This window comes from Salmo salar, unplaced genomic scaffold, assembly GCF_905237065.1.
Source record: "Salmo salar unplaced genomic scaffold, Ssal_v3.1, whole genome shotgun sequence".
Lineage (NCBI taxonomy): Eukaryota > Metazoa > Chordata > Actinopteri > Salmoniformes > Salmonidae > Salmo > Salmo salar.
The window spans coordinates 22,501-46,500 of NW_025548626.1; the positions used below are offsets into that span (position 1 = coordinate 22,501).

At 44.3% G+C, this 24,000-nt stretch overlaps 1 protein-coding gene across 4 annotated transcripts in view; it reads left to right on the forward strand.

The window, feature by feature from the left end:
- The window catches only part of LOC123733181 (TBC1 domain family member 1), a 32,027-nt gene that overhangs the window by 1,573 nt on the left and 6,454 nt on the right, over window positions 1–24,000 (forward strand). For 3 of the 4 annotated variants that reach the window (XM_045712581.1, XM_045712579.1, XM_045712580.1), the window contains exon 2: window positions 1,606–2,472. In XM_045712581.1, coding sequence (XP_045568537.1) covers window positions 1,900–2,472 — 573 coding nt within the window. In that variant the 5' untranslated portion in view covers window positions 1,606–1,899. Of the gene's footprint in view, window positions 1–1,602; window positions 2,473–24,000 lie in introns of all 4 variants that reach the window. The other variant, XM_045712582.1, reaches the window with a different exon arrangement.

Here is a 24,000-nt window from a genome sequence, read left to right on the forward strand (position 1 = left end):
TAGGGCAGTAGTCCTACCTTACTGGTGATGTGTTGGTAGGGCAGTAGTCCTACCTTACTGGTGATATGTCGGTAGGGCAGTAGGCCTACCTTACTGGTGATATGAATCTTCTATTCTATTGTTGTTTAGAATCCAGACATTGTTTTTAACCGTCAGTTGTTTGTGTCACTGACGGTAAAGGACTCAGTTGTAATCAGACAGCTAGTTTGACCTACAGTACGGCTGGCAGCCTCATAGTGTGTGTGTGAGGGTGTGTGTGTGTGTGTGTGTGTGTGTGTGTGTGTGTGTGTGTGTGTGTGTGTGTGTGTGTGTGTGTGTGTGTGTGTGTGTGTGTCATGGGGATTTATGTGTGTGTGTTGACTAACCGTCAGTGTGTGAAGGCTACGCAGACAGACACACAGACACACACACACACACACACACACACACACACACACACACACACACCCTTTAAACCCCCCTGTGTTCCTTTGAGGGCCTTTTTCAAAGCCAATGAGATCTCTTCATCGAGCCAAAAATAATGGACAACTAGGAATTTTAATACATGACCCCTAAGCATGATGGGATGTTATTTGCTTAATGAACTCAGGAACCACACCTGCGTGTATGCACCTGGTTTTCAATATACTTTGTATCTCATCATTTAGTCAAGTGTTTCCTTTATTTTGGCAGTTACCTGTAGGTCGTGTAGCTGTGGGAAATGTAAACCCCAAATAGAAACAGACAGGTGATACTAGCCCACCCCTCCTAACCCCCACAAGACCTACTACACTACTGTCCCTCCTAATCCCAATATAACACACAGGCTGTAGTACAGACATACTTCAGAAACTCTGTGTAATGTTGTGGTTGTCCCAGTTTTCAGTAACTCTGTGTAGTCTTTTTTGTTGTCCCAGTCTTCATTAACTCTGTGTAGTCTTTTTGTTGTCCCAGTCTTCATTAACTCTGTGTAGTCTTTTTGTTGTCCCAGTCTTCATTAACTCTGTGTAGTCTTGTTGTTGTCCCAGTCTTCACTAACTCTGTGTAGTCTTTTTGTTGTCCCAGTCTTCATTAACTCTGTGTAATGTTGCGGTTGTCCCAGTCTTCACTAACTCTGTGAAGTCTTTTTGTTGTCCCAGTCTTCACTAACTCTGTGTAGTCTTTTTGTTGTCCCAGTCTTCATTAACTCTGTGTAGTCTTGTTGTTGTCCCAGTCTTCACTAACTCTGTGTAGTCTTTTTGTTGTCCCAGTCTTCATTAACTCTGTGTAATGTTGCGGTTGTCCCAGTCTTCACTAACTCTGTGAAGTCTTTTTGTTGTCCCAGTCTTCACTAACTCTGTGTAGTCTTTTTGTTGTCCCAGTCTTCATTAACTCTGTGTAATGTTGCGGTTGTCCCAGTCTTCAGTAACTCTGTGTAGTCTTTTTTGTTGTCCCAGTCTTCATTAACTCTGTGTAGTCTTTTTTGTTGTCCCAGTTTTCAGTAACTCTGTGTAGTCTTTTTGTTGTCCCAGTCTTCATTAACTCTGTGTAGTCTTTTTGTTGTCCCAGTCTTCATTAACTCTGTGGAGTCTTTTTTGTTGTCCCAGTCTTCATTAACTCTGTGTAATGTTGTGGTTGTCCCAGCAGATATAGACCAGAGGACTTCCAAGGAGACAAACAACCATGGAGGGACTCTACTTTGACGTCAAGCCCTGTGACCAACGCCCCAGCAGCCCTCCCCCTCCCTCCCCCCTTCCCCTCACCCCAAACACCACCCCTCCCCTCCCTTCTCCTTTAGCCCCCTCCCCCCTTATTCTCCCCCATAACAGAACCTCTTTCTCAGCCCTCACTCCCTCCCCCTTGTTATCCTCCCCCCTCAACCCCAACACCCATTCTCACCCAGCCCCTCACCCCCTCCCGCCTTAACCTCACCCCTAACAGATGGTCCTACACAACCCTCACCCCTACACCCTCCCCCTCCACCTCACCCCTCTCGGAAGAAACACTGCTCCCAAAGAGGAGGAAGAGGAGGAAAAGGAGGAAGAGGTTCAATACAAACTGACTCTGGTTGGCTGTCTCCCAGTCCATCCCCTCACCACCATGGCCATGCTGCCCTGGGTCGTGGCTGAGATCGGGAGGCCTCGGCCTGGGGAGAGAGAAAAGCCCGTAGGGGTCAGGCCGCCTGGAAGTCCTGCAAGTAGAGACACACGCACCGGAAACGGAGGTGGACTTCCTGAAGCGCTGAGCGTTTCCTCACGACGAGACCAGACGGTGTGTCTGTGTGTGTCCGCCTCGTGGGTGAGGTGTGTGTGGACGGAGGAGGAGGAGGTGGAGGAGAGGGACAGGCGGCCGTGGGACCCCCTCACACACACTCGCGCGGTGTTGTTTGAATGCCGTCCGCACCTCGTCATCAAGCTACTCCACAACAGCAGGGAACCGTGTAGCTTTGGTTGTCTGGTTCGAGGTACACATCTCTGTTACTGCTACGTCTTCCAATGTCAGGACTGCGCCAAGGTACGCTGTGTGTGTGTGTGTGTGTGTGTGTGTGTGTGTGTGTGTGTGTGTGTGTGTGTGTGTGTGTGTGTGTGTGTGTGTTGAGAAGTGTTTGTAGAAGAAAATCAGCAACGTGACACAGAACACTCACACATTAGAAGTTCAAAGTTCAGGAAAATGGACAGCTCAGATTACACACAGAGAGAGGGGAGAGGAGGAGAGGGGAGAGAGGAGGGAGGAGAGAGGGGGAGAGAGGGGAGGGAGAGAGAGGGGGGAGAGGGGGGGAGAGAGAGGGAGAGAGGGAGGGAGAGAGAGAGAGAGAGAGGAGGAGAGAGGGGAGGGGAGAGAGAGAGAGAGAGAGGAGGAGAGGGGAGAGAGGGGGAGAGAGAGAGAGAGGAGAGGGGAGAGAGGGAGAGAGAGAGAGGAGGAGAGGGGGAGGGAGAGAGAGAGAGAGAGAGAGGAGGAGAGGAGAGAGGGGGAGGGGGAGAGAGAGGAGGAGAGGGAGAGAGGGGGAGAGGCAGGCAGATTCTGTGGAATTGTAGAAAACAGAAAGGTGAGATAGTGTGTGTGTGTGTGTGTGTGTGTGTGTGTGTGTGTGTGTGTGTGTGTGTGTGTGTGTGTGTGTGTGTGTGTGTGTGTGTGTGTGCGTGTGTGTGTGACAATAGAAACAGCGTCACGTTGACAGTAACGTGACGGAACGCTTCAACACACAAACACTTCTCATAGTTACATCAACATCTCCTCCCTCCGTTCAGCAAACAGGATGTAGATCAGGTTACCACGGAGACCACTTCCTGTGGCAGGGTGTGTGTGTGTGTGTGTGTGCTGACCAATTCTCGGCGCTCTCTCCTCTCTCTGTCTCTCTCTGTCTCTCTCTCTCACACTCTGTCTCTCTCTCTCACACTCTCGTCTCTCTCTGTCTCTCACTCACACTCTGTCTCTCTCTCACACTCTCGTCTCTCTCTGTCTCTCACTCACTCTCTCTCTCTCTCTCTCTCCTCCCTCCACCCGTGAACTTCATTCATTGGTGGTGATGTCACTGTGGCCTAGCCACCTGTTGCTCTGACACAGACAGACATGGCTTAGCATGATGGTTGGAGATAGAGAGAGAGGAATTAGACGGTGTGAGAGAGAGGGAGACAGAGAGCAACAGAGACCGAGGAAGAGCAACAGAGGGAGACAGAGAGAGACAGAGGGAGACAGAGACAGACAGAGACAGACAGAGACAGACAGAGACAGACAGAGACAGACAGAGAGAGACAGAGGGAGACAGAGACAGACAGAGACAGACAGAGACAGACAGAGACAGACAGAGACAGACAGAGGGAGACAGAGACAGACAGAGGGGAGACAGAGACAGACAGAGACAGACAGAGACAGACAGAGACAGACAGAGACAGACAGAGGGAGACAGAGACAGACAGAGACAGACAGAGACAGACAGAGACAGAGAGCGACAGTCTGACCAGGTGAATCCAGGTGAAAGCTATGATCCCTTACTGACGTCACCTGTTAAATCCACTTCAGTGTAGATGAAGAGGAGGAGACGGGTGGAAGACTGATTTTTCAGCCTTGAGATAATTGAGACATGGATTGTGTGTATGTGTGTCATTCAGAGGGTGAATGGACAAGATTAAAGATTTAAGTGCCTTTGAACGGGGGGTTTGGTAGTAGGTGCCGGTTACACCGGTTTGAGTGTGTCAAGAACTGCAACGCTGCTGGGTTTTTCACACTCAACAGTTTCCCCGTGTGTATCCAGAATGGTCCACCACCCAAAGGACATCCAGCCAACTTGACACAACTGTGGGGAAGCATTGCAGTCAACATGGACCAGCATCCCTGTGGAAACGCTTTCCACACCTTGTAGATTCCATGTCCCGACGAATTGAGGCTGTTCTGAGTGCTAACCAGGGTTACCTCACTGTACATATCTGATGTTTAGAGAAGCTTCCACTGAACAACTCTCTCTGGTTTTTAATGTAGAAGTAACTCTCCAACCATGTTATGATCAATAACATCGAAGGCTGCACTGAAATCCTAACAACTATCATCTTATAATCCATATCTTTTAACCAATCATCGGTCATCTGAGTCAGTACAGTACACGTGTCTATATGCATGCTGAAAGTCAGTAGGTAACTTGTTCTCTGGGGGGGGAAAAAACAGCCTTGTATTTGGTCAAACACATTTCTCTCCATCAGTTTACTAAGAGCAGGCAGCAAACTGATTAGAGCCAGCAAAAAGAGCGCTTTGCTATTTTTAGGTAGTGGAATTACTTTCACTTCCTTCCACGCCTGTAGACACACAGTCCTTTCAGGCTTTAGTTAATAAAGACATGGGGAAATAGGGCGGCAATACAGTCTGCTACCATTCTCCAATAGTTTACCATCTAGGTTGTCTATATGGCAATACAGTCTGCTACCATTCTCCAATAGTTTACCATCTAGGTTGTCTATATGGTAATACAGTCTGCTACCATTCTCCAATAGTTTACCATCTAGGTTGTCTATACCTGGTGGTAATACAGTCTGCTACCATTCTCCAATAGTTTACCATCTAGGTTGTCTATACCTGGTGGTAATACAGTCTGCTACCATTCTCCAATAGTTTACCATCTAGGTTGTCTATATGGTAATACAGTCTGCTACCATTCTCCAATAGTTTACCATCTAGGTTGTCTATATGGTAATACAGTCTGCTACCATTCTCCAATAGTTTACCATCTAGGTTGTCCATACCTGGTGGTAATACAGTCTGCTACCATTCTCCAATAGTTTACCATCTAGGTTGTCTATACCTGGTGGTAATACAGTCTGCTACCATTCTCAATAGTTTACCATCTAGGTTGTCTATATGGTAATACAGTCTGCTACCATTCTCCAATAGTTTACCATCTAGGTTGTCCATACCTGGTGGTAATACAGTCTGCTACCATTCTCCAATAGTTTACCATCTAGGTTGTCTATATGGTAATACAGTCTGCTACCATTCTCCAATAGTTTACCATCTAGGTTGTCTATATGGTAATACAGTCTGCTACCATTCTCCAATAGTTTACCATCTAGGTTGTCCATACCTGGTGGTAATACAGTCTGCTACCATTCTCCAATAGTTTACCATCTAGGTTGTCTATATGGTAATACAGTCTGCTACCATTCTCCAATAGTTTACCATCTAGGTTGTCTATATGGTAATACAGTCTGCTACCATTCTCCAATAGTTTACCATCTAGGTTGTCTATATGGCAATACAGTCTGCTACCATTCTCCAATAGTTTACCATCTAGGTTGTCTATATGGTAATACAGTCTGCTACCATTCTCCAATAGTTTACCATCTAGGTTGTCTATATGGTAATACAGTCTGCTACCATTCTCCAATAGTTTACCATCTAGGTTGTCTATACCTGGTGGTAATACAGTCTGCTACCATTCTCCAATAGTTTACCATCTAGGTTGTCCATACCTGGTGGTAATACAGTCTGCTACCATTCTCCAATAGTTTACCATCTAGGTTGTCTATACCTGGTGGTGATACAGTCTGCTACCATTCTCCAATAGTTTACCATCTAGGTTGTCTATATGGTAATACAGTCTGCTACCATTCTCCAATAGTTTACCATCTAGGTTGTTTATATGGTAATACAGTCTGCTACCATTCTCCAATAGTTTACCATCTAGGTTGTCTATATGGTAATACAGTCTGCTACCATTCTCCAATAGTTTACCATCTAGGTTGTCTATACCTGGTGGTAATACAGTCTGCTACCATTCTCAATAGTTTACCATCTAGGTTGTCTATATGGTAATACAGTCTGCTACCATTCTCCAATAGTTTACCATCTAGGTTGTCTATATGGCAATACAGTCTGCTACCATTCTCCAATAGTTTACCATCTAGGTTGTCTATATGGTAATACAGTCTGCTACCATTCTCCAATAGTTTACCATCTAGGTTGTCTATATGGTAATACAGTCTGCTACCATTCTCCAATAGTTTACCATCTAGGTTGTCTATACCTGGTGGTAATACAGTCTGCTACCATTCTCCAATAGTTTACCATCTAGGTTGTCTATACCTGGTGGTAATACAGTCTGCTACCATTCTCCAATAGTTTACCATCTAGGTTGTCTATATGGTAATACAGTCTGCTACCATTCTCCAATAGTTTACCATCTAGGTTGTCTATACCTGGTGGTAATACAGTCTGCTACCATTCTCCAATAGTTTACCATCTAGGTTGTCTATACCTGGTGGTAATACAGTCTGCTACCATTCTCCAATAGTTTACCATCTAGGTTGTCTATATGGTAATACAGTCTGCTACCATTCTCCAATAGTTTACCATCTAGGTTGTCTATACCTGGTGGTAATACAGTCTGCTACCATTCTCCAATAGTTTACCATCTAGGTTGTCCATACCTGGTGGTAATACAGTCTGCTACCATTCTCCAATAGTTTACCATCTAGGTTGTCTATACCTGGTGGTAATACAGTCTGCTACCATTCTCCAATAGTTTACCATCTAGGTTGTCTATATGGTAATACAGTCTGCTACCATTCTCCAATAGTTTACCATCTAGGTTGTCCATACCTGGTGGTAATACAGTCTGCTACCATTCTCCAATAGTTTACCATCTAGGTTGTCTATATGGTAATACAGTCTGCTACCATTCTCCAATAGTTTACCATCTAGGTTGTCTATACCTGGTGGTAATACAGTCTGCTACCATTCTCCAATAGTTTACCATCTAGGTTTTCTATACCTGGTGGTGATACAGTCTGCTACCATTCTCCAATAGTTTACCATCTAGGTTGTCTATACCTGGTGGTAATACAGTCTGCTACCATTCTCCAATAGTTTACCATCTAGGTTGTCTATATGGTAATACAGTCTGCTACCATTCTCCAATAGTTTACCATCTAGGTTGTCTATATGGCAATACAGTCTGCTACCATTCTCCAATAGTTTACCATCTAGGTTGTCTATATGGTAATACAGTCTGCTACCATTCTCCAATAGTTTACCATCTAGGTTGTCTATACCTGGTGGTAATACAGTCTGCTACCATTCTCCAATAGTTTACCATCTAGGTTGTCTATACCTGGTGGTAATACAGTCTGCTACCATTCTCCAATAGTTTACCATCTAGGTTGTCTATATGGTAATACAGTCTGCTACCATTCTCCAATAGTTTACCATCTAGGTTGTCTATACCTGGTGGTAATACAGTCTGCTACCATTCTCCAATAGTTTACCATCTAGGTTGTCTATACCTGGTGGTAATACAGTCTGCTACCATTCTCCAATAGTTTACCATCTAGGTTGTCCATACCTGGTGGTAATACAGTCTGCTACCATTCTCCAATAGTTTACCATCTAGGTTGTCTATATGGTAATACAGTCTGCTACCATTCTCCAATAGTTTACCATCTAGGTTGTCTATACCTGGTGGTAATACAGTCTGCTACCATTCTCCAATAGTTTACCATCTAGGTTGTCTATATGGTAATACAGTCTGCTACCATTCTCCAATAGTTTACCATCTAGGTTGTCTATATGGTAATACATTCTGCTACCATTCTCCAATAGTTTACCATCTAGGTTGTCTATATGGTAATACAGTCTGCTACCATTCTCCAATAGTTTACCATCTAGGTTGTCTATACCTGATGGTAATACAGTCTGCTACCATTCTCCAATAGTTTACCATCTAGGTTGTCTATACCTGGTGGTAATACATTCTGCTACCATTCTCCAATAGTTTACCATCTAGGTTGTCTATATGGTAATACAGTCTGCTACCATTCTCCAATAGTTTACCATCTAGGTTGTCTATATGGTAATACAGTCTGCTACCATTCTCCAATAGTTTACCATCTAGGTTGTCTATACCTGGTGGTAATACAGTCTGCTACCATTCTCCAATAGTTTACCATCTAGGTTGTCTATATGGTAATACAGTCTGCTACCATTCTCCAATAGTTTACCATCTAGGTTGTCTATACCTGGTGGTAATACAGTCTGCTACCATTCTCCAATAGTTTACCATCTAGGTTGTCTATATGGTAATACAGTCTGCTACCATTCTCCAATAGTTTACCATCTAGGTTGTCTATACCTGGTGGTAATACAGTCTGCTACCATTCTCCAATAGTTTACCATCTAGGTTGTCTATACCTGGTGGTAATACAGTCTGCTACCATTCTCCAATAGTTTACCATCTAGGTTGTCCATACCTGGTGGTAATACAGTCTGCTACCATTCTCCAATAGTTTACCATCTAGGTTGTCTATATGGTAATACAGTCTGCTACCATTCTCCAATAGTTTACCATCTAGGTTGTCTATACCTGGTGGTAATACAGTCTGCTACCATTCTCCAATAGTTTACCATCTAGGTTGTCTATATGGTAATACAGTCTGCTACCATTCTCCAATAGTTTACCATCTAGGTTGTCCATACCTGGTGGTAATACAGTCTGCTACCATTCTCCAATAGTTTACCATCTAGGTTGTCTATATGGTAATACAGGCTGCTACCATTCTCCAATAGTTTACCATCTAGGTTGTCTATATGGTAATACAGTCTGCTACCATTCTCCAATAGTTTACCATCTAGGTTGTCTATATGGTAATACAGTCTGCTACCATTCTCCAATAGTTTACCATCTAGGTTGTCTATACCTGGTGGTAATACAGTCTGCTACCATTCTCCAATAGTTTACCATCTAGGTTGTCTATATGGTAATACAGTCTGCTACCATTCTCCAATAGTTTACCATCTAGGTTGTCTATATGGTAATACATTCTGCTACCATTCTCCAATAGTTTACCATCTAGGTTGTCTATATGGTAATACAGTCTGCTACCATTCTCCAATAGTTTCCCATCTAGGTTGTCCATACCTGGTGGTAATACAGTCTGCTACCATTCTCCAATAGTTTACCATCTAGGTTGTCTATATGGTAATACAGTCTGCTACCATTCTCCAATAGTTTACCATCTAGGATGTCTATATGGTAATACAGTCTGCTACCATTCTCCAATAGTTTACCATCTAGGTTGTCTATATGGTAATACAGTCTGCTACCATTCTCCAATAGTTTACCATCTAGGTTGTCTATATGGTAATACAGTCTGCTACCATTCTCCAATAGTTTACCATCTAGGTTGTCTATATGGTAATACAGTCTGCTACCATTCTCCAATAGTTTACCATCTAGGTTGTCCATACCTGGTGGTAATACAGTCTGCTACCATTCTCTATAGTTTACCATCTAGGTTGTCTATATGGTAATACAGTCTGCTACCATTCTCCAATAGTTTACCATCTAGGTTGTCTATATGGTAATACAGTCTGCTACCATTCTCCAATAGTTTACCATCTAGGTTGTCTATATGGTAATACAGTCTGCTACCATTCTCCAATAGTTTACCATCTAGGTTGTCTATATGGTAATACAGTCTGCTACCATTCTCCAATAGTTTACCATCTAGGTTGTCTATATGGTAATACAGTCTGCTACCATTCTCCAATAGTTTACCATCTAGGTTGTCTATATGGTAATACAGTCTGCTACCATTCTCCAATAGTTTACCATCTAGGTTGTCTATATGGTAATACAGTCTGCTACCATTCTCCAATAGTTTACCATCTAGGTTGTCTATATGGTAATACAGTCTGCTACCATTCTCCAATAGTTTACCATCTAGGTTGTCTATACCTGGTGGTAATACAGTCTGCTACCATTCTCCAATAGTTTACCATCTAGGTTGTCTATATGGTAATACAGTCTGCTACCATTCTCCAATAGTTTACCATCTAGGTTGTCTATATGGTAATACAGGCTGCTACCATTCTCCAATAGTTTACCATCTAGGTTGTCTATATGGTAATACAGTCTGCTACCATTCTCCAATAGTTTACCATCTAGGTTGTCTATACCTGGTGGTAATACAGTCTGCTACCATTCTCCAATAGTTTACCATCTAGGTTGTCTATATGGTAATACAGTCTGCTACCATTCTCCAATAGTTTACCATCTAGGTTGTCTATATGGTAATACAGTCTGCTACCATTCTCCAATAGTTTACCATCTAGGTTGTCTATACCTGGTGGTAATACAGTCTGCTACCATTCTCCAATAGTTTACCATCTAGGTTGTCTATATGGTAATACAGTCTGCTACCATTCTCCAATAGTTTACCATCTAGGTTGTCTATACCTGGTGGTAATACAGTCTGCTACCATTCTCCAATAGTTTTACCATCTAGGTTGTCTATATGGTAATACAGTCTGCTACCATTCTCCAATAGTTTACCATCTAGGTTGTCTATATGGTAATACAGGCTGCTACCATTCTCCAATAGTTTACCATCTAGGTTGTCTATATGGTAATACAGTCTGCTACCATTCTCCAATAGTTTACCATCTAGGTTGTCTATATGGTAATACAGGCTGCTACCATTCTCCAATAGTTTACCATCTAGGTTGTCTATATGATAATACAGTCTGCTACCATTCTCCAATAGTTTACCATCTAGGTTGTCTATACCTGGTGGTAATACAGTCTGCTACCATTCTCCAATAGTTTACCATCTAGGTTGTCTATACCTGGTGGTAATACAGTCTGCTACCATTCTCCAATAGTTTACCATCTAGGTTGTCTATATGGTAATACAGTCTGCTACCATTCTCCAATAGTTTACCATCTAGGTTGTCTATATGGTAATACAGGCTGCTACCATTCTCCAATAGTTTACCATCTAGGTTGTCTATATGGTAATACAGTCTGCTACCATTCTCCAATAGTTTACCATCTAGGTTGTCTATACCTGGTGGTAATACAGTCTGCTACCATTCTCCAATAGTTTACCATCTAGGTTGTCTATATGGTAATACAGTCTGCTACCATTCTCCAATAGTTTACCATCTAGGTTGTCTATATGGTAATACAGTCTGCTACCATTCTCCAATAGTTTACCATCTAGGTTGTCTATACCTGGTGGTAATACAGTCTGCTACCATTCTCCAATAGTTTACCATCTAGGTTGTCTATATGGTAATACAGTCTGCTACCATTCTCCAATAGTTTACCATCTAGGTTGTCTATACCTGGTGGTAATACAGTCTGCTACCATTCTCCAATAGTTTACCATCTAGGTTGTCTATATGGTAATACAGTCTGCTACCATTCTCCAATAGTTTACCATCTAGGTTGTCTATATGGTAATACAGGCTGCTACCATTCTCCAATAGTTTACCATCTAGGTTGTCTATATGGTAATACAGTCTGCTACCATTCTCCAATAGTTTACCATCTAGGTTGTCTATATGGTAATACAGGCTGCTACCATTCTCCAATAGTTTACCATCTAGGTTGTCTATATGATAATACAGTCTGCTACCATTCTCCAATAGTTTACCATCTAGGTTGTCTATACCTGGTGGTAATACAGTCTGCTACCATTCTCCAATAGTTTACCATCTAGGTTGTCTATATGGTAATACAGTCTGCTACCATTCTCCAATAGTTTACCATCTAGGTTGTCTATATGGTAATACAGTCTGCTACCATTCTCCAATAGTTTACCATCTAGGTTGTCTATACCTGGTGGTAATACAGTCTGCTATCATTCTCCAATAGTTTACCATCTAGGTTGTCTATACCTGGTGGTAATACAGTCTGCTACCATTCTCCAATAGTTTACCATCTAGGTTGTCTATACCTGGTGGTAATACAGTCTGCTACCATTCTCCAATAGTTTACCATCTAGGTTGTCTATATGGTAATACAGTCTGCTACCATTCTCCAATAGTTTACCATCTAGGTTGTTTATACCTGGTGGTAATACAGTCTGCTACCATTCTCCAATAGTTTACCATCTAGGTTGTTTATACCTGGTGGCTTTTCCTTATTGATGGATAACAATAGTTTTTCCACCTCGTCCACACAAACTCGACCAAATTCAAAACAGCAATCCTTCTCTTTCATTTATTATATCTTCAATACACAAATATTTTGGTTCACTGTTCAATGTTGTCATTTCACTTCTGTTTGTCCCCTTTACCAGTGAAATAGACACTGAAGTGTATGTAAATAGACTCTAGAATGAGAGCGAGGGATGGCAGAGAGCAGTTTTTAATTGTTCATTTGTGATTGCCAAAGCAAGTGAAAAGGAAGCCCCTTTTTGAATTGAGAGAGCAGAGATTCCATTACATTTCCCTGCCACCAGGTGACGTCGTTGAACACTTTCAAAGCGATTCGTGTTTTATAAAAGTTAATTCATTAAAAGTTGTTTCTTAAAATGTCCTCTTCTTCAGAGGTCAGACTCTCAATTCCATCTTGATTTTTTTGAAAGTAGCCTATTCCTGAACTACTTTTAAGTAGCCAAGTCTATTCCACAATTTCATGCTGTGTGTTTTTATTGGTGTGTGTGTGTGTGTGTATATAACCACATATTTCTAAGTCAGTGATTTACAGATAAACAGTCAGTAAGTCAGTCATCAAACCTGTCTTCAGAGAAGGTGGCATACCTCTCTCTCTCTCTCCCTTAACCTCTCTCACTCATTTAATCAGTATTACATCCCATCCATGGGGTTTAGTATCTTCTACTTCTCTCACAGTTTCTAATTTTTACACTTTGTTTTACCTTCCTTATCGGATATGAATCTGTTTCCCCTAAAGAAAATACAATGTTTATCAAACTAACTATCTTCCAGTCTGAATTAGTTCATATCTGAACAAGTCTTTTCGGGGTGGGGGGGGTCATAGATAAAGTGTCGTCCCGGTTTACCAAACGTTATTGTGGTATTTGACAGCTTGGGACGGTCCGGTAGGACAGAAACAGCGGTTCGGTTAACGGGAGGAAGCTGGACCGAGAGGAAGAGGAATCAAATCCACTTTGTTCCGTTCAAAACCGACTGAGGGAAAAACAACCGTTAGCTAGTTAGCTAACTCCTGGAAAAGTTTTTTTATGGCGGATGGGATGAAAGCACGGCTACAAAGATTCAATTTATTCAATGTCAAGACAGAGACAAAAGCTGTAAGTTTGTTACGTGATTTAAAAAAACAACAACTTTATCTTGTGTTTTTCCTAGTCTTCTCGTTAGCTTTCTATCCAGCAGGCTAACTAGCTAGCTAGCTGTACAGAACTTCCACTAGTTAGCTAACCGATGCTAACTGCTAACCGATGCTAACTGCTAACCGATGCTAACTGCTAACCTTATCCTACGTCTGGTTGTTAATAAATCTTCATTATTAAAGTTTATTTGATATAATTTGTGGTGATTTAACGTAACGTTAACAACTTGGTGTCGCTTATTTGGAGGGGGGGTCAGTTAGTTTAGTAAAAGTTGGTCAGAATGAGTTAGTGGTATGTGTTGTTGGGTGCAGTATAAACTTTTATAAACTATATAAATCCTCTAAACATATTGTTGGTATTTACCTGCTAATGTGTTGGTTAGATATAACTCAAACACCCGGGTGATATGCATAAAGTTGACCAGGAACAAGTGTTCGTGTGGTGTTTTATAAGCTAAACCCCTGAAGTTTAGAAACACTATATTATGTTATTATATTATGTAATTATATATCAGAAAACAACTAGAAAGGTGTCTGTTGTTGGTTAAATGTCTTTATAGTAGCAGGAATGTCCGCCGTAAATGTGCTGACTTTCCTCAACTAACGAGAAGGGACATGTGTTTTATCTATGGACATTTATATCAGTTTAGGTTTGGAGTCATCTTTATGAATTTATCTACACACACACACACACACACACACACACACCTTTATATATTCAGACAGTCAGTTGTTATACCTAGTGGAAACTGGCTGGTCATTCTTCAGTGGCTGTAGGACGACTCCGTTTGAGAGTCGTGGTGTTAAATCAGTTGTTTTGGCTTTAGGTGGAATGTCCATTTAGTTTGGATGAGCTGTGGTTTGATGTGATGTCTGATAACAAGCAGCATATTTCTGTGTGTATCAGTGGAAGACACAAGGGAGGAATCCACTCCTAGGAGAAACACTGAAAACAATGTATCCTAACCTCTCTCCCCTCTGTCTCTCTCTGTCTCTCTCTCTCTCTCTCTCTCTCTCCCCTCTCTCTCTCTCTCTCTCCTGTCTCTCTCTCCCCCCTCTGTCTCTGTCTCTCTCTCTGTCTCTCTCTCCCTCCCCTCTGTCTCTCTCTCTCTCTCCTCTGTCTCTCTCTCTCCCGTCTGTCTCTCTCTCTCTCTCTCTCTCCCCTCTGTCTCTCTGTCTCCCGTCTCTGTCTCTGTCTCTCTCTTCCCTCTTTCTCTCTCTCTCTCTCCTCTGTCTCTCTCTCTCCCGTCTGTCTCTCTCTCTCTCTCTCTCCCCTCTGTCTCTCTCTCTCTCCCGTCTCTGTCTCTCTCTCTCCCCTCTTTCTCTCTCTCTCCCCCTCTGTCTCTCTCTCCTCTCAACAAAGGTAAAAGGTATGCTATATGCTCAAGGTCAGTTAATCATCCATCACCAAATGTAGTGGTCTTTTCAGAATGTGTGATGTTTAGTACTGGTCTGAATCACGTCTCGCTGTGTGCAGCAGATACAACATGTTCTGTACCCGTTGTCTGTTTTTAAAAAGGCTCAGTTTGTCTCATCTGAGGCGTTTGGTGTTTTGTTGTTAGAAGCAGTGAGTCGAGACAAGCAGAGTCTTGAAAGTGTGACACAATGTTTTCAAATGTCAATGGTCGAGAACATCTGTATGTGATGCATTGTGGGGTAAATGGTGACTGACTGATCAATAAATAATGAGTAGGTAGAGTTCCGTGTGATTTTTGAAGGTGTAGATCAGTCAAGTCACGACTCACAGCCTTGACAACAACATTACTCCTGGCAGGTTATTAGTTGTGGGGAAGACGGGGCCATGTCGTTGACGAGAGAATAACCAGGGTCTATGAGAGAGACAGCTGTGATGACTGGATTTAGTCCCCTGAGACGGCTCACATGAATCCTATATAAACACAGACGTGTGTGTGTGTGTGTGTGTGTGTGTGTGTGTGTGTGTGTGTGTGTGTGTGTGTGTGTGTGTGTGTGTGTGTGTGTGTGTGTGTAATGGCAGTTTCACCTCCATTCGATTGTGTTGATGCCAGAGCTCCACTCTGTTAATAACAGAAGTAGGAGGCTAGGAGTCACTACTGTAGGAGGCTAGGAGTCACTACTGTAGGAGGCTAGGAGTCACTACTGTAGGAGGCTAGGAGTCACATGCTCTCTGTCTCTCTCTGTCTCTCTCTGTCTCTCTCTGTCTCTCTCTGTCTTTCTCTCTCTGTCTCTGTCTCTCTCTCTGTCTCTCTCTTTGTCTCTCTCTGTCTCTGTCTCTGTCTCTGTCTCTCTCTGTCTCTCTCTCTCTCTTTCTGTCATTATATTACATCCTTCCCTCTCATGTGACTGGCACTCCTCTGACTCAACTGGCGTGTTGTTGCCACTGAGCTAACTGTGTGTTCAGTGTGTGAATGTTCAGTGTGTGTGTTCAGTGTGTGTGTGAATGTTCAGTGTGTGTGTGTGTGTGTTCACTGTGTGTTCACTGTGAGTGTGTGTGTGTGTGTTCACTGTGTGTGCAGTGTGTGTGAGTGTTCAGTGTGTGTGTGTGTGTGTTCACTGTGTGTGCAGTGTGTGTGAGTGTTCAGTGTGTGTGTTCAGTGTGTGTGTTCAGTGTGTGTGTGTGTTCAGGAGCTCCTCTCCTTGTTGACCCCATTGAGGTGAATAATCTATTTGACGAGTGTCTCTCTGTCCCAAGAAGGCTGAATGTCTACAGGAGGGGGGTTGAGTAGACAGTAGATATTTTCTGTGTAGTCAGACATACACAGGTTAGCTCAGGAGCTTAACTCTGTCTGTATGATGTCAGTGTCCTCTGAATCCCTCCCTCCCTCCCTCCCTCCCTCCCTCCCTCCTTTACCGTCTCTCCCTCCCTCCCTCCCTCCCTCCCTCCCTCCCTCCCTCCCTCTCTGTTTTGGCTGTGACTGTGTGAACCTTGACCTCTGACCTGATTCCATACTAGATCACATGACCCTGGGATGTCAGCATGGAATGTTCTATTGGAAATGTTTAATGTTCTTAGCAAGCAGATTCATGTCTCTTTAGGTTGTCTGACTGGCTGGCAGGCTGGCTGGCTGACTGGTTAGCTGGCTGGCTGACTGGTTAGCTAGCTGGTTAGCTGGCTGGCTGGTTAGCTGGCTGGCTGGTTAGCTGGCTGGCTGGTTGGCTGGCTGGCTGCATGAGACTTGCTGACTGGCTGGCTGACTGGCTGTCTCACTGGCTGGCAGGCTGGCTGACTGAGACTTGCTGTCTGGCTGGCAGGCTGGCTGACTGTCTGACTGGTTGTCTGTCTGGCTGGCTGACTGTCTGACTGGTTGGTTGGCTGACTGACTGACTGGTTGACTGTCTGACTGGTTGTCTGTCTGGCTGGCTAGCTGACTGACTGACTGGTTGGCTGGCTGACTGACTGGTTAGCTGGCTGGTTAGCTGACTGGCTGGCTGAGACATCCTGACTGGCTAGCTGACTGACTGGTTGTCTGTCTGGCTGGCTGACTGACTGGTTGGTTGGCTGGCTGACTGGTTGACTGACTGGTTAGCTGGCTGGTTATCTGACTGGCTGGCTGAGACATCCTGACTGGCTAGCTGACTGACTGACTGTCTGACTGGTTGTCTGTCTGGCTGACTGACTGACTGGTTGGTTGGCTGGCTGACTGGTTGACTGTCTGACTGGTTGTCTGTCTGGCTGGCTGACTGACTGACTGGTTGGTTGGCTGGCTGACTGGTTGACTGTCTGACTGGTTGTCTGGCTGGCTGACTGACTGACTGACTGGTTGACTGACTGCTCCAGTCCAGCTGTAAATATTGTCATTACTGTGAAGTCAGATCTTGTGTCTATATATTGTTTATCTAACGCTACAGCATCATCATCGACCGTCCTCTGTGATGTGCGTTTGGTCCACATGTCGTTCTTGGGACAGGACTTTACTTCTCTGTTTATGTAACTTCCTGCTTTTACACCCCTGTTCAGTGTTGTGTTGCCAATCGAGATCACGCCACACACACACACACACACACACACACACACACACACACACACACACACACACACACATATATATATACACTAGTGTTGTCACAATACCAGAACTTTGAAACCAGGTTTGGGTAAAAAAAAATAATAATAATAATAATAATAATAATAATAATAATAATAATAATAATAATACTAAATAAAATATATAAAATCTGAAACAACAAGAGCATATTATCCAAAGCCACAGAATGGCCCTTTGATCCAGACAGATCTTCAACATCATTACATTAGACATGTTTGAATGTATGGCGTTAATGAATAAATTATACATTCATTACAATCAATTTCACTTTATTTTTTTACCAATCTAACTACAGTCGTGGCAAAAAAGTTTTTGAGAATGACACGAATATAAAGTTTTCTGCTTCAGTGTCTTTTAGATATTTCTGTCAGATGTTACTATGGAATACTGAAGTATAACTACAAGCATTTCATAAGTGGCAAAGGCTTTTATTGACAATTACATGAAGTTGATGCAAATAGAGTCAATATTTGTAGTGTTGACCCTTCTTTTCAAGCCTTCTGCAATCCGCCCTGGCATGCTGTCAATTAACTTCTGGGCCACATCCTGACTGATGACTGCCCATTTCTTGCATAAATCAATGCTTGGAGTTTGTCAGAATTTGTGTGTTTTTTTGTTTGTCCACCCGCCTCTTGAGGATTGACAACAAGTTCTGAATGGGATTAAGGTCTGGGGAGTTTCCTGGCCACGGACCCAAAACATCGATGTTTTGTTCCTTTAATCCAGTGTACAGGATGAGAAGAAATGACTGGCGTTTCCATGCAGAGCTGACTCCTTCCACAGGTTCAATGCATATTCACCGGGAGTGTGTCATGCATTGAGTTATTGAGCTGGTTTTGGCTGAGGATCATGAGGCTACAGATGGAAAAACTATTTGTTTACCTTCTTCCTATTATTTTCTGAAAGTGCGCGCTGTCTCTTTAAGACCCATGATGTCATACACACACACACACACACACACAGTCAGTTTGAGGCTCAAGCAAATATTATCTTGACTGGGGAGAGATGTGAGGCGGGAAAGGAAAAGTATTGGAAATCAGCTAGATTTTGCGTTTTGGTTAACAACGCACTAGGGTAGTGAATAGATTTTCACCTTCAGCTGGAAGCTAGCAAGGAAAGGTAGCCTGCAGAGCTGGAAGCTAGCAAGGAAAGGTAGCCTGCAGAGCTGGAAGCTAGCAAGGAAAGGTAGCCTGCAGAGCTGGAAGCTAGCAAGGAAAGGTAGCCTGCAGAGCTGGAAGCTAGCAAGGAAAGTTAGCCTATAGAGCTGGAAGCTAGCAAGGAAAGGTAGCCTGCAGAGCTGGAAGCTAGCAAGGAAAGGTAGCCTGCAGAGCTGGAAGCTAGCAAGGAAAGGTAGCCTGCAGAGCTGGAAGCTAGCAAGGAAAGGTAGCCTGCAGAGCTGGAAGCTAGCAAGGAAAGGTAGCCTGCAGAGCTGGAAGCTAGCAAGGAAAGGTAGCCTGCAGAGCTGGAAGCTAGCAAGGAAAGGTAGCCTGCAGAGCTGGAAGCTAGCAAGGAAAGGTAGCCTGCAGAGCTGGAAGCTAGCAAGGAAAGGTAGCCTGCAGAGCTGGAAGCTAGCAAGGAAAGGTAGCCTGCAGAGCTGGAAGCTAGCAAGGAAAGGTAGCCTATAGAACTGGAAGCTAGCAAGGAAAGTTGGCTTATAGAACTGGAAGCTAGCAAGGAAAGTTGGCTTATAGAACTGGAAGCTAGCAAGGAAAGTTGGCTTATAGAACTGGAAGCTAGCAAGGAAAGTTGGCTTATAGAACTGGAAGCTAGCAAGGAAAGTTGGCTTATTGAACTGGAAGCTAGCAAGGAAAGTTGGCTTATAGAACTGGAAGCTAGCAAGGAAAGTTGGCTTATAGAACTGGAAGCTAGCAAGGAAAGTTAGCTTATAGAACTGGAAGCTAGCAAGGAAACTTAGCTTATAGAACTGGATGCTAGCAAGGAAACTTAGCTTATAGAACTGGAAGCTAGCAAGGAAAGTTAGCCTATAGAACTGGAAGCTAGCAAGGAAAGTTAGCTTATAGAACTGGAAGCTAGCAAGGAAAGTTAGCTTATAGAACTGGAAGCTAGCAAGGAAAGTTAGCCTATAGAACTGGAAGCTAGCAAGGAAAGTTAGCCTATAGAACTGGAAGCTAGCAAGGAAAGTTAGCCTATAGAACTGGAAGCTAGCAAGGAAAGTTAGCCTATAGAACTGGAAGCTAGCAAGGAAAGTTAGCCTATAGAACTGGAAGCTAGCAAGGAAAGTTAGCCTGCAGAGCTGGAAGCTAGCAAGGAAAGTTAGCCTGCAGAGCTGGAAGCTAGCAAGGAAAGTTAGCCTGCAGAGCTGGAAGCTAGCAAGGAAAGGTAGCCTGCAGAGCTGGAAGCTAGCAAGGAAAGGTAGCCTATAGAGCTGGATGCTAGCAAGGAAAGGTAGCCTGCAGAGCTGGAAGCTAGCAAGGAAAGGTAGCCTATAGAGCTGGAAGCTAGCAAGGAAAGGTAGCCTATAGAGCTGGAAGCTAGCAAGGAAAGGTAGCCTATAGAGCTGGAAGCTAGCAAGGAAAGGTAGCCTATAGAGCTGGAAGCTAGCAAGGAAAGGTAGCCTGCAGAGCTGGAAGCTAGCAAGGAAAGGTAGCCTATAGAGCTGGAAGCTAGCAAGGAAAGTTAGCCTATAGAGCTCGAAGCTAGCAAGGAAAGGTAGCCTATAGAGCTGGAAGCTAGCAAGGAAAGGTAGCCTATAGAGCTGGAAGCTAGCAAGGAAAGGTAGCCTGCAGAGCTGGAAGCTAGCAAGGAAAGGTAGCCTGCAGAGCTGGAAGCTAGCAAGGAAAGGTAGCCTGCAGAGCTGGAAGCTAGCAAGGAAAGGTAGCCTGCAGAGCTGGAAGCTAGCAAGGAAAGTTAGCCTATAGAGCTGGAAGCTAGCAAGGAAAGGTAGCCTGCAGAGCTGGAAGCTAGCAAGGAAAGGTAGCCTGCAGAGCTGGAAGCTAGCAAGGAAAGGTAGCCTGCAGAGCTGGAAGCTAGCAAGGAAAGGTAGCCTGCAGAGCTGGAAGCTAGCAAGGAAAGGTAGCCTGCAGAGCTGGAAGCTAGCAAGGAAAGGTAGCCTGCAGAGCTGGAAGCTAGCAAGGAAAGGTAGCCTGCAGAGCTGGAAGCTAGCAAGGAAAGGTAGCCTGCAGAGCTGGAAGCTAGCAAGGAAAGGTAGCCTGCAGAGCTGGAAGCTAGCAAGGAAAGGTAGCCTGCAGAGCTGGAAGCTAGCAAGGAAAGGTAGCCTGCAGAGCTGGAAGCTAGCAAGGAAAGGTAGCCTATAGAACTGGAAGCTAGCAAGGAAAGTTGGCTTATAGAACTGGAAGCTAGCAAGGAAAGTTGGCTTATAGAACTGGAAGCTAGCAAGGAAAGTTGGCTTATAGAACTGGAAGCTAGCAAGGAAAGTTGGCTTATAGAACTGGAAGCTAGCAAGGAAAGTTGGCTTATTGAACTGGAAGCTAGCAAGGAAAGTTGGCTTATAGAACTGGAAGCTAGCAAGGAAAGTTGGCTTATAGAACTGGAAGCTAGCAAGGAAAGTTAGCTTATAGAACTGGAAGCTAGCAAGGAAACTTAGCTTATAGAACTGGATGCTAGCAAGGAAACTTAGCTTATAGAACTGGAAGCTAGCAAGGAAAGTTAGCCTATAGAACTGGAAGCTAGCAAGGAAAGTTAGCTTATAGAACTGGAAGCTAGCAAGGAAAGTTAGCTTATAGAACTGGAAGCTAGCAAGGAAAGTTAGCCTATAGAACTGGAAGCTAGCAAGGAAAGTTAGCCTATAGAACTGGAAGCTAGCAAGGAAAGTTAGCCTATAGAACTGGAAGCTAGCAAGGAAAGTTAGCCTGCAGAGCTGGAAGCTAGCAAGGAAAGTTAGCCTGCAGAGCTGGAAGCTAGCAAGGAAAGTTAGCCTGCAGAGCTGGAAGCTAGCAAGGAAAGGTAGCCTGCAGAGCTGGAAGCTAGCAAGGAAAGGTAGCCTATAGAGCTGGATGCTAGCAAGGAAAGGTAGCCTGCAGAGCTGGAAGCTAGCAAGGAAAGGTAGCCTATAGAGCTGGAAGCTAGCAAGGAAAGGTAGCCTATAGAGCTGGAAGCTAGCAAGGAAAGGTAGCCTATAGAGCTGGAAGCTAGCAAGGAAAGGTAGCCTATAGAGCTGGAAGCTAGCAAGGAAAGGTAGCCTATAGAGCTGGAAGCTAGCAAGGAAAGGTAGCCTGCAGAGCTGGAAGCTAGCAAGGAAAGGTAGCCTATAGAGCTGGAAGCTAGCAAGGAAAGTTAGCCTATAGAGCTCGAAGCTAGCAAGGAAAGGTAGCCTATAGAGCTGGAAGCTAGCAAGGAAAGGTAGCCTATAGAGCTGGAAGCTAGCAAGGAAAGGTAGCCTACAGAGCTGGAAGCTAGCGGTATCTTCTTGTATGAGCTAGCAGTGAGTGGTAATGTATAGTACAGCGGTTACACACACACACACACACACACACACGCCATGACTGGGGTTAGTCACAGCCACTGGTCCAGCTAACTTCCTGTTCTCAACGGTGATTTCTGTGAACAAGAGTCTCATATGGCACCCTATTCCCTATGGGCTGAGAGTAGTACACTACCCTGGTCTGTAGTAGTACACTACCCTGGTCTGTAGTAGTACACTACCCTGGTCTGTAGTAGGACACTACCCTGGTCTGTAGTAGGACACTACCCTGGTCTGTAGTAGGACACTACCCTGGTCTGTAGTAGTACACTACCCTGGTCTGTAGTAGTACACTACCCTGGTCTGTAGTAGGACACTACCCTGGTCTGTAGTAGTACACTACCCTGGTCTGTAGTAGTACACTACCCTGGTCTGTAGTAGGACACTACCCTGGTCTGTAGTAGTACACTACCCTGGTCTGTAGTAGTACACTACCCTGGTCTGTAGTAGTACACTACCCTGGTCTGTAGTAGTACACTACCCTGGTCTGTAGTAGGACACTACCCTGGTCTGTAGTAGGACACTACCCTGGTCTGTAGTAGGACACTACCCTGGTCTGTAGTAGGACACTACCCTGGTCTGTAGTAGCACACTACCCTGGTCTGTAGTAGTACACTACCCTGGTCTGTAGTAGGACACTACCCTGGTCTGTAGTAGGACACTACCCTGGTCTGTAGTAGTACACTACCCTGGTCTGTAGTAGTACACTACCCTGGTCTGTAGTAGGACACTACCCTGGTCTGTAGTAGGACACTACCCTGGTCTGGGTACTCTACATAACCTACTGTAGAATATATCTAGCTTGGCCTCAGCCAGTCAGCCAGTCAGCCAGCCGTCTCTCTCCCTCTACATAACCTACTGTAGAATATATCTAGCTTGGCCTCAGCCAGTCAGCCAGTCAGCCAGCCGTCTCTCTCCCTCTACATAACCTACTGTAGAATATATCTAGCTTGGCCTCAGCCAGTCAGCCAGCCAGCCAGCCGTCTCTCTCCCTCTACATAACCTACTGTAGAATATATCTAGCTTGGCCTCAGCCAGTCAGCCAGCCAGCCAGCCGTCTCTCTCCCTCTACATAACCTACTGTAGAATATATCTAGCTTGGCCTCAGCCAGTCAGACAGTCAGCCAGCCGTCTCTCTCCCTCTACATAACCTACTGTAGAATATATCTAGCTTGGCCTCAGCCAGTCAGCCAGCCGTCTCTCTCCCTCTACATAACCTACTGTAGAATATATCTAGCTTGGCCTCAGCCAGTCAGCCAGCCGTCTCTCTCCCTCTACATAACCTACTGTAGAATATATCTAGCTTGGCCTCAGCCAGTCAGTCAGTCAGCCAGTCAGCCAGCCATTGTGAAAGAGAACACATTACACAAACATCCCAAGACAAGACCAGACCTGACCCTGTCTGAGATGTTGTCAGCCAGCTTGTCAGCCAGTCAACCAGTCAGCCAGCCAGCCAGCCAGTCAACCAACCAACCAACCAACCAACCAACTCTATTGATGTGTTGTTTCGGCAGGGAAACAGGCAGGCCAATCACATGACCTCATGTTGAGTCACCAGGCCTGTTTCTAGCGTCTTCTGTCTGACACACTATCAAATACTGTCCAGTCAGAAACACACACTGCCTTCAGATCCAGTCAGAAACACACACTGCCTTCAGATCCAGTCAGAAACACACACTGCCTTCAGATCCAGTCAGAAACACACACTGCCTTCAGATCCAGTCAGAAACACACACTGCCTTCAGATCCAGTCAGAAACACACACTGCCTTCAGATCCAGTCAGAAACACACACTGCCTTCAGATCCAGTCAGAAACACACACTGCCTTCAGATCCAGTCAGAAACACACACTGCCTTCAGATCCAGTCAGAAACACACACTGCCTTCAGATCCAGTCAGAAACACACACTGCCTTCAGATCCAGTCAGAAACACACACTGCCTTCAGATCCAGTCAGAAACACACACTGCCTTCAGAAAGTATTCATATACCTTTA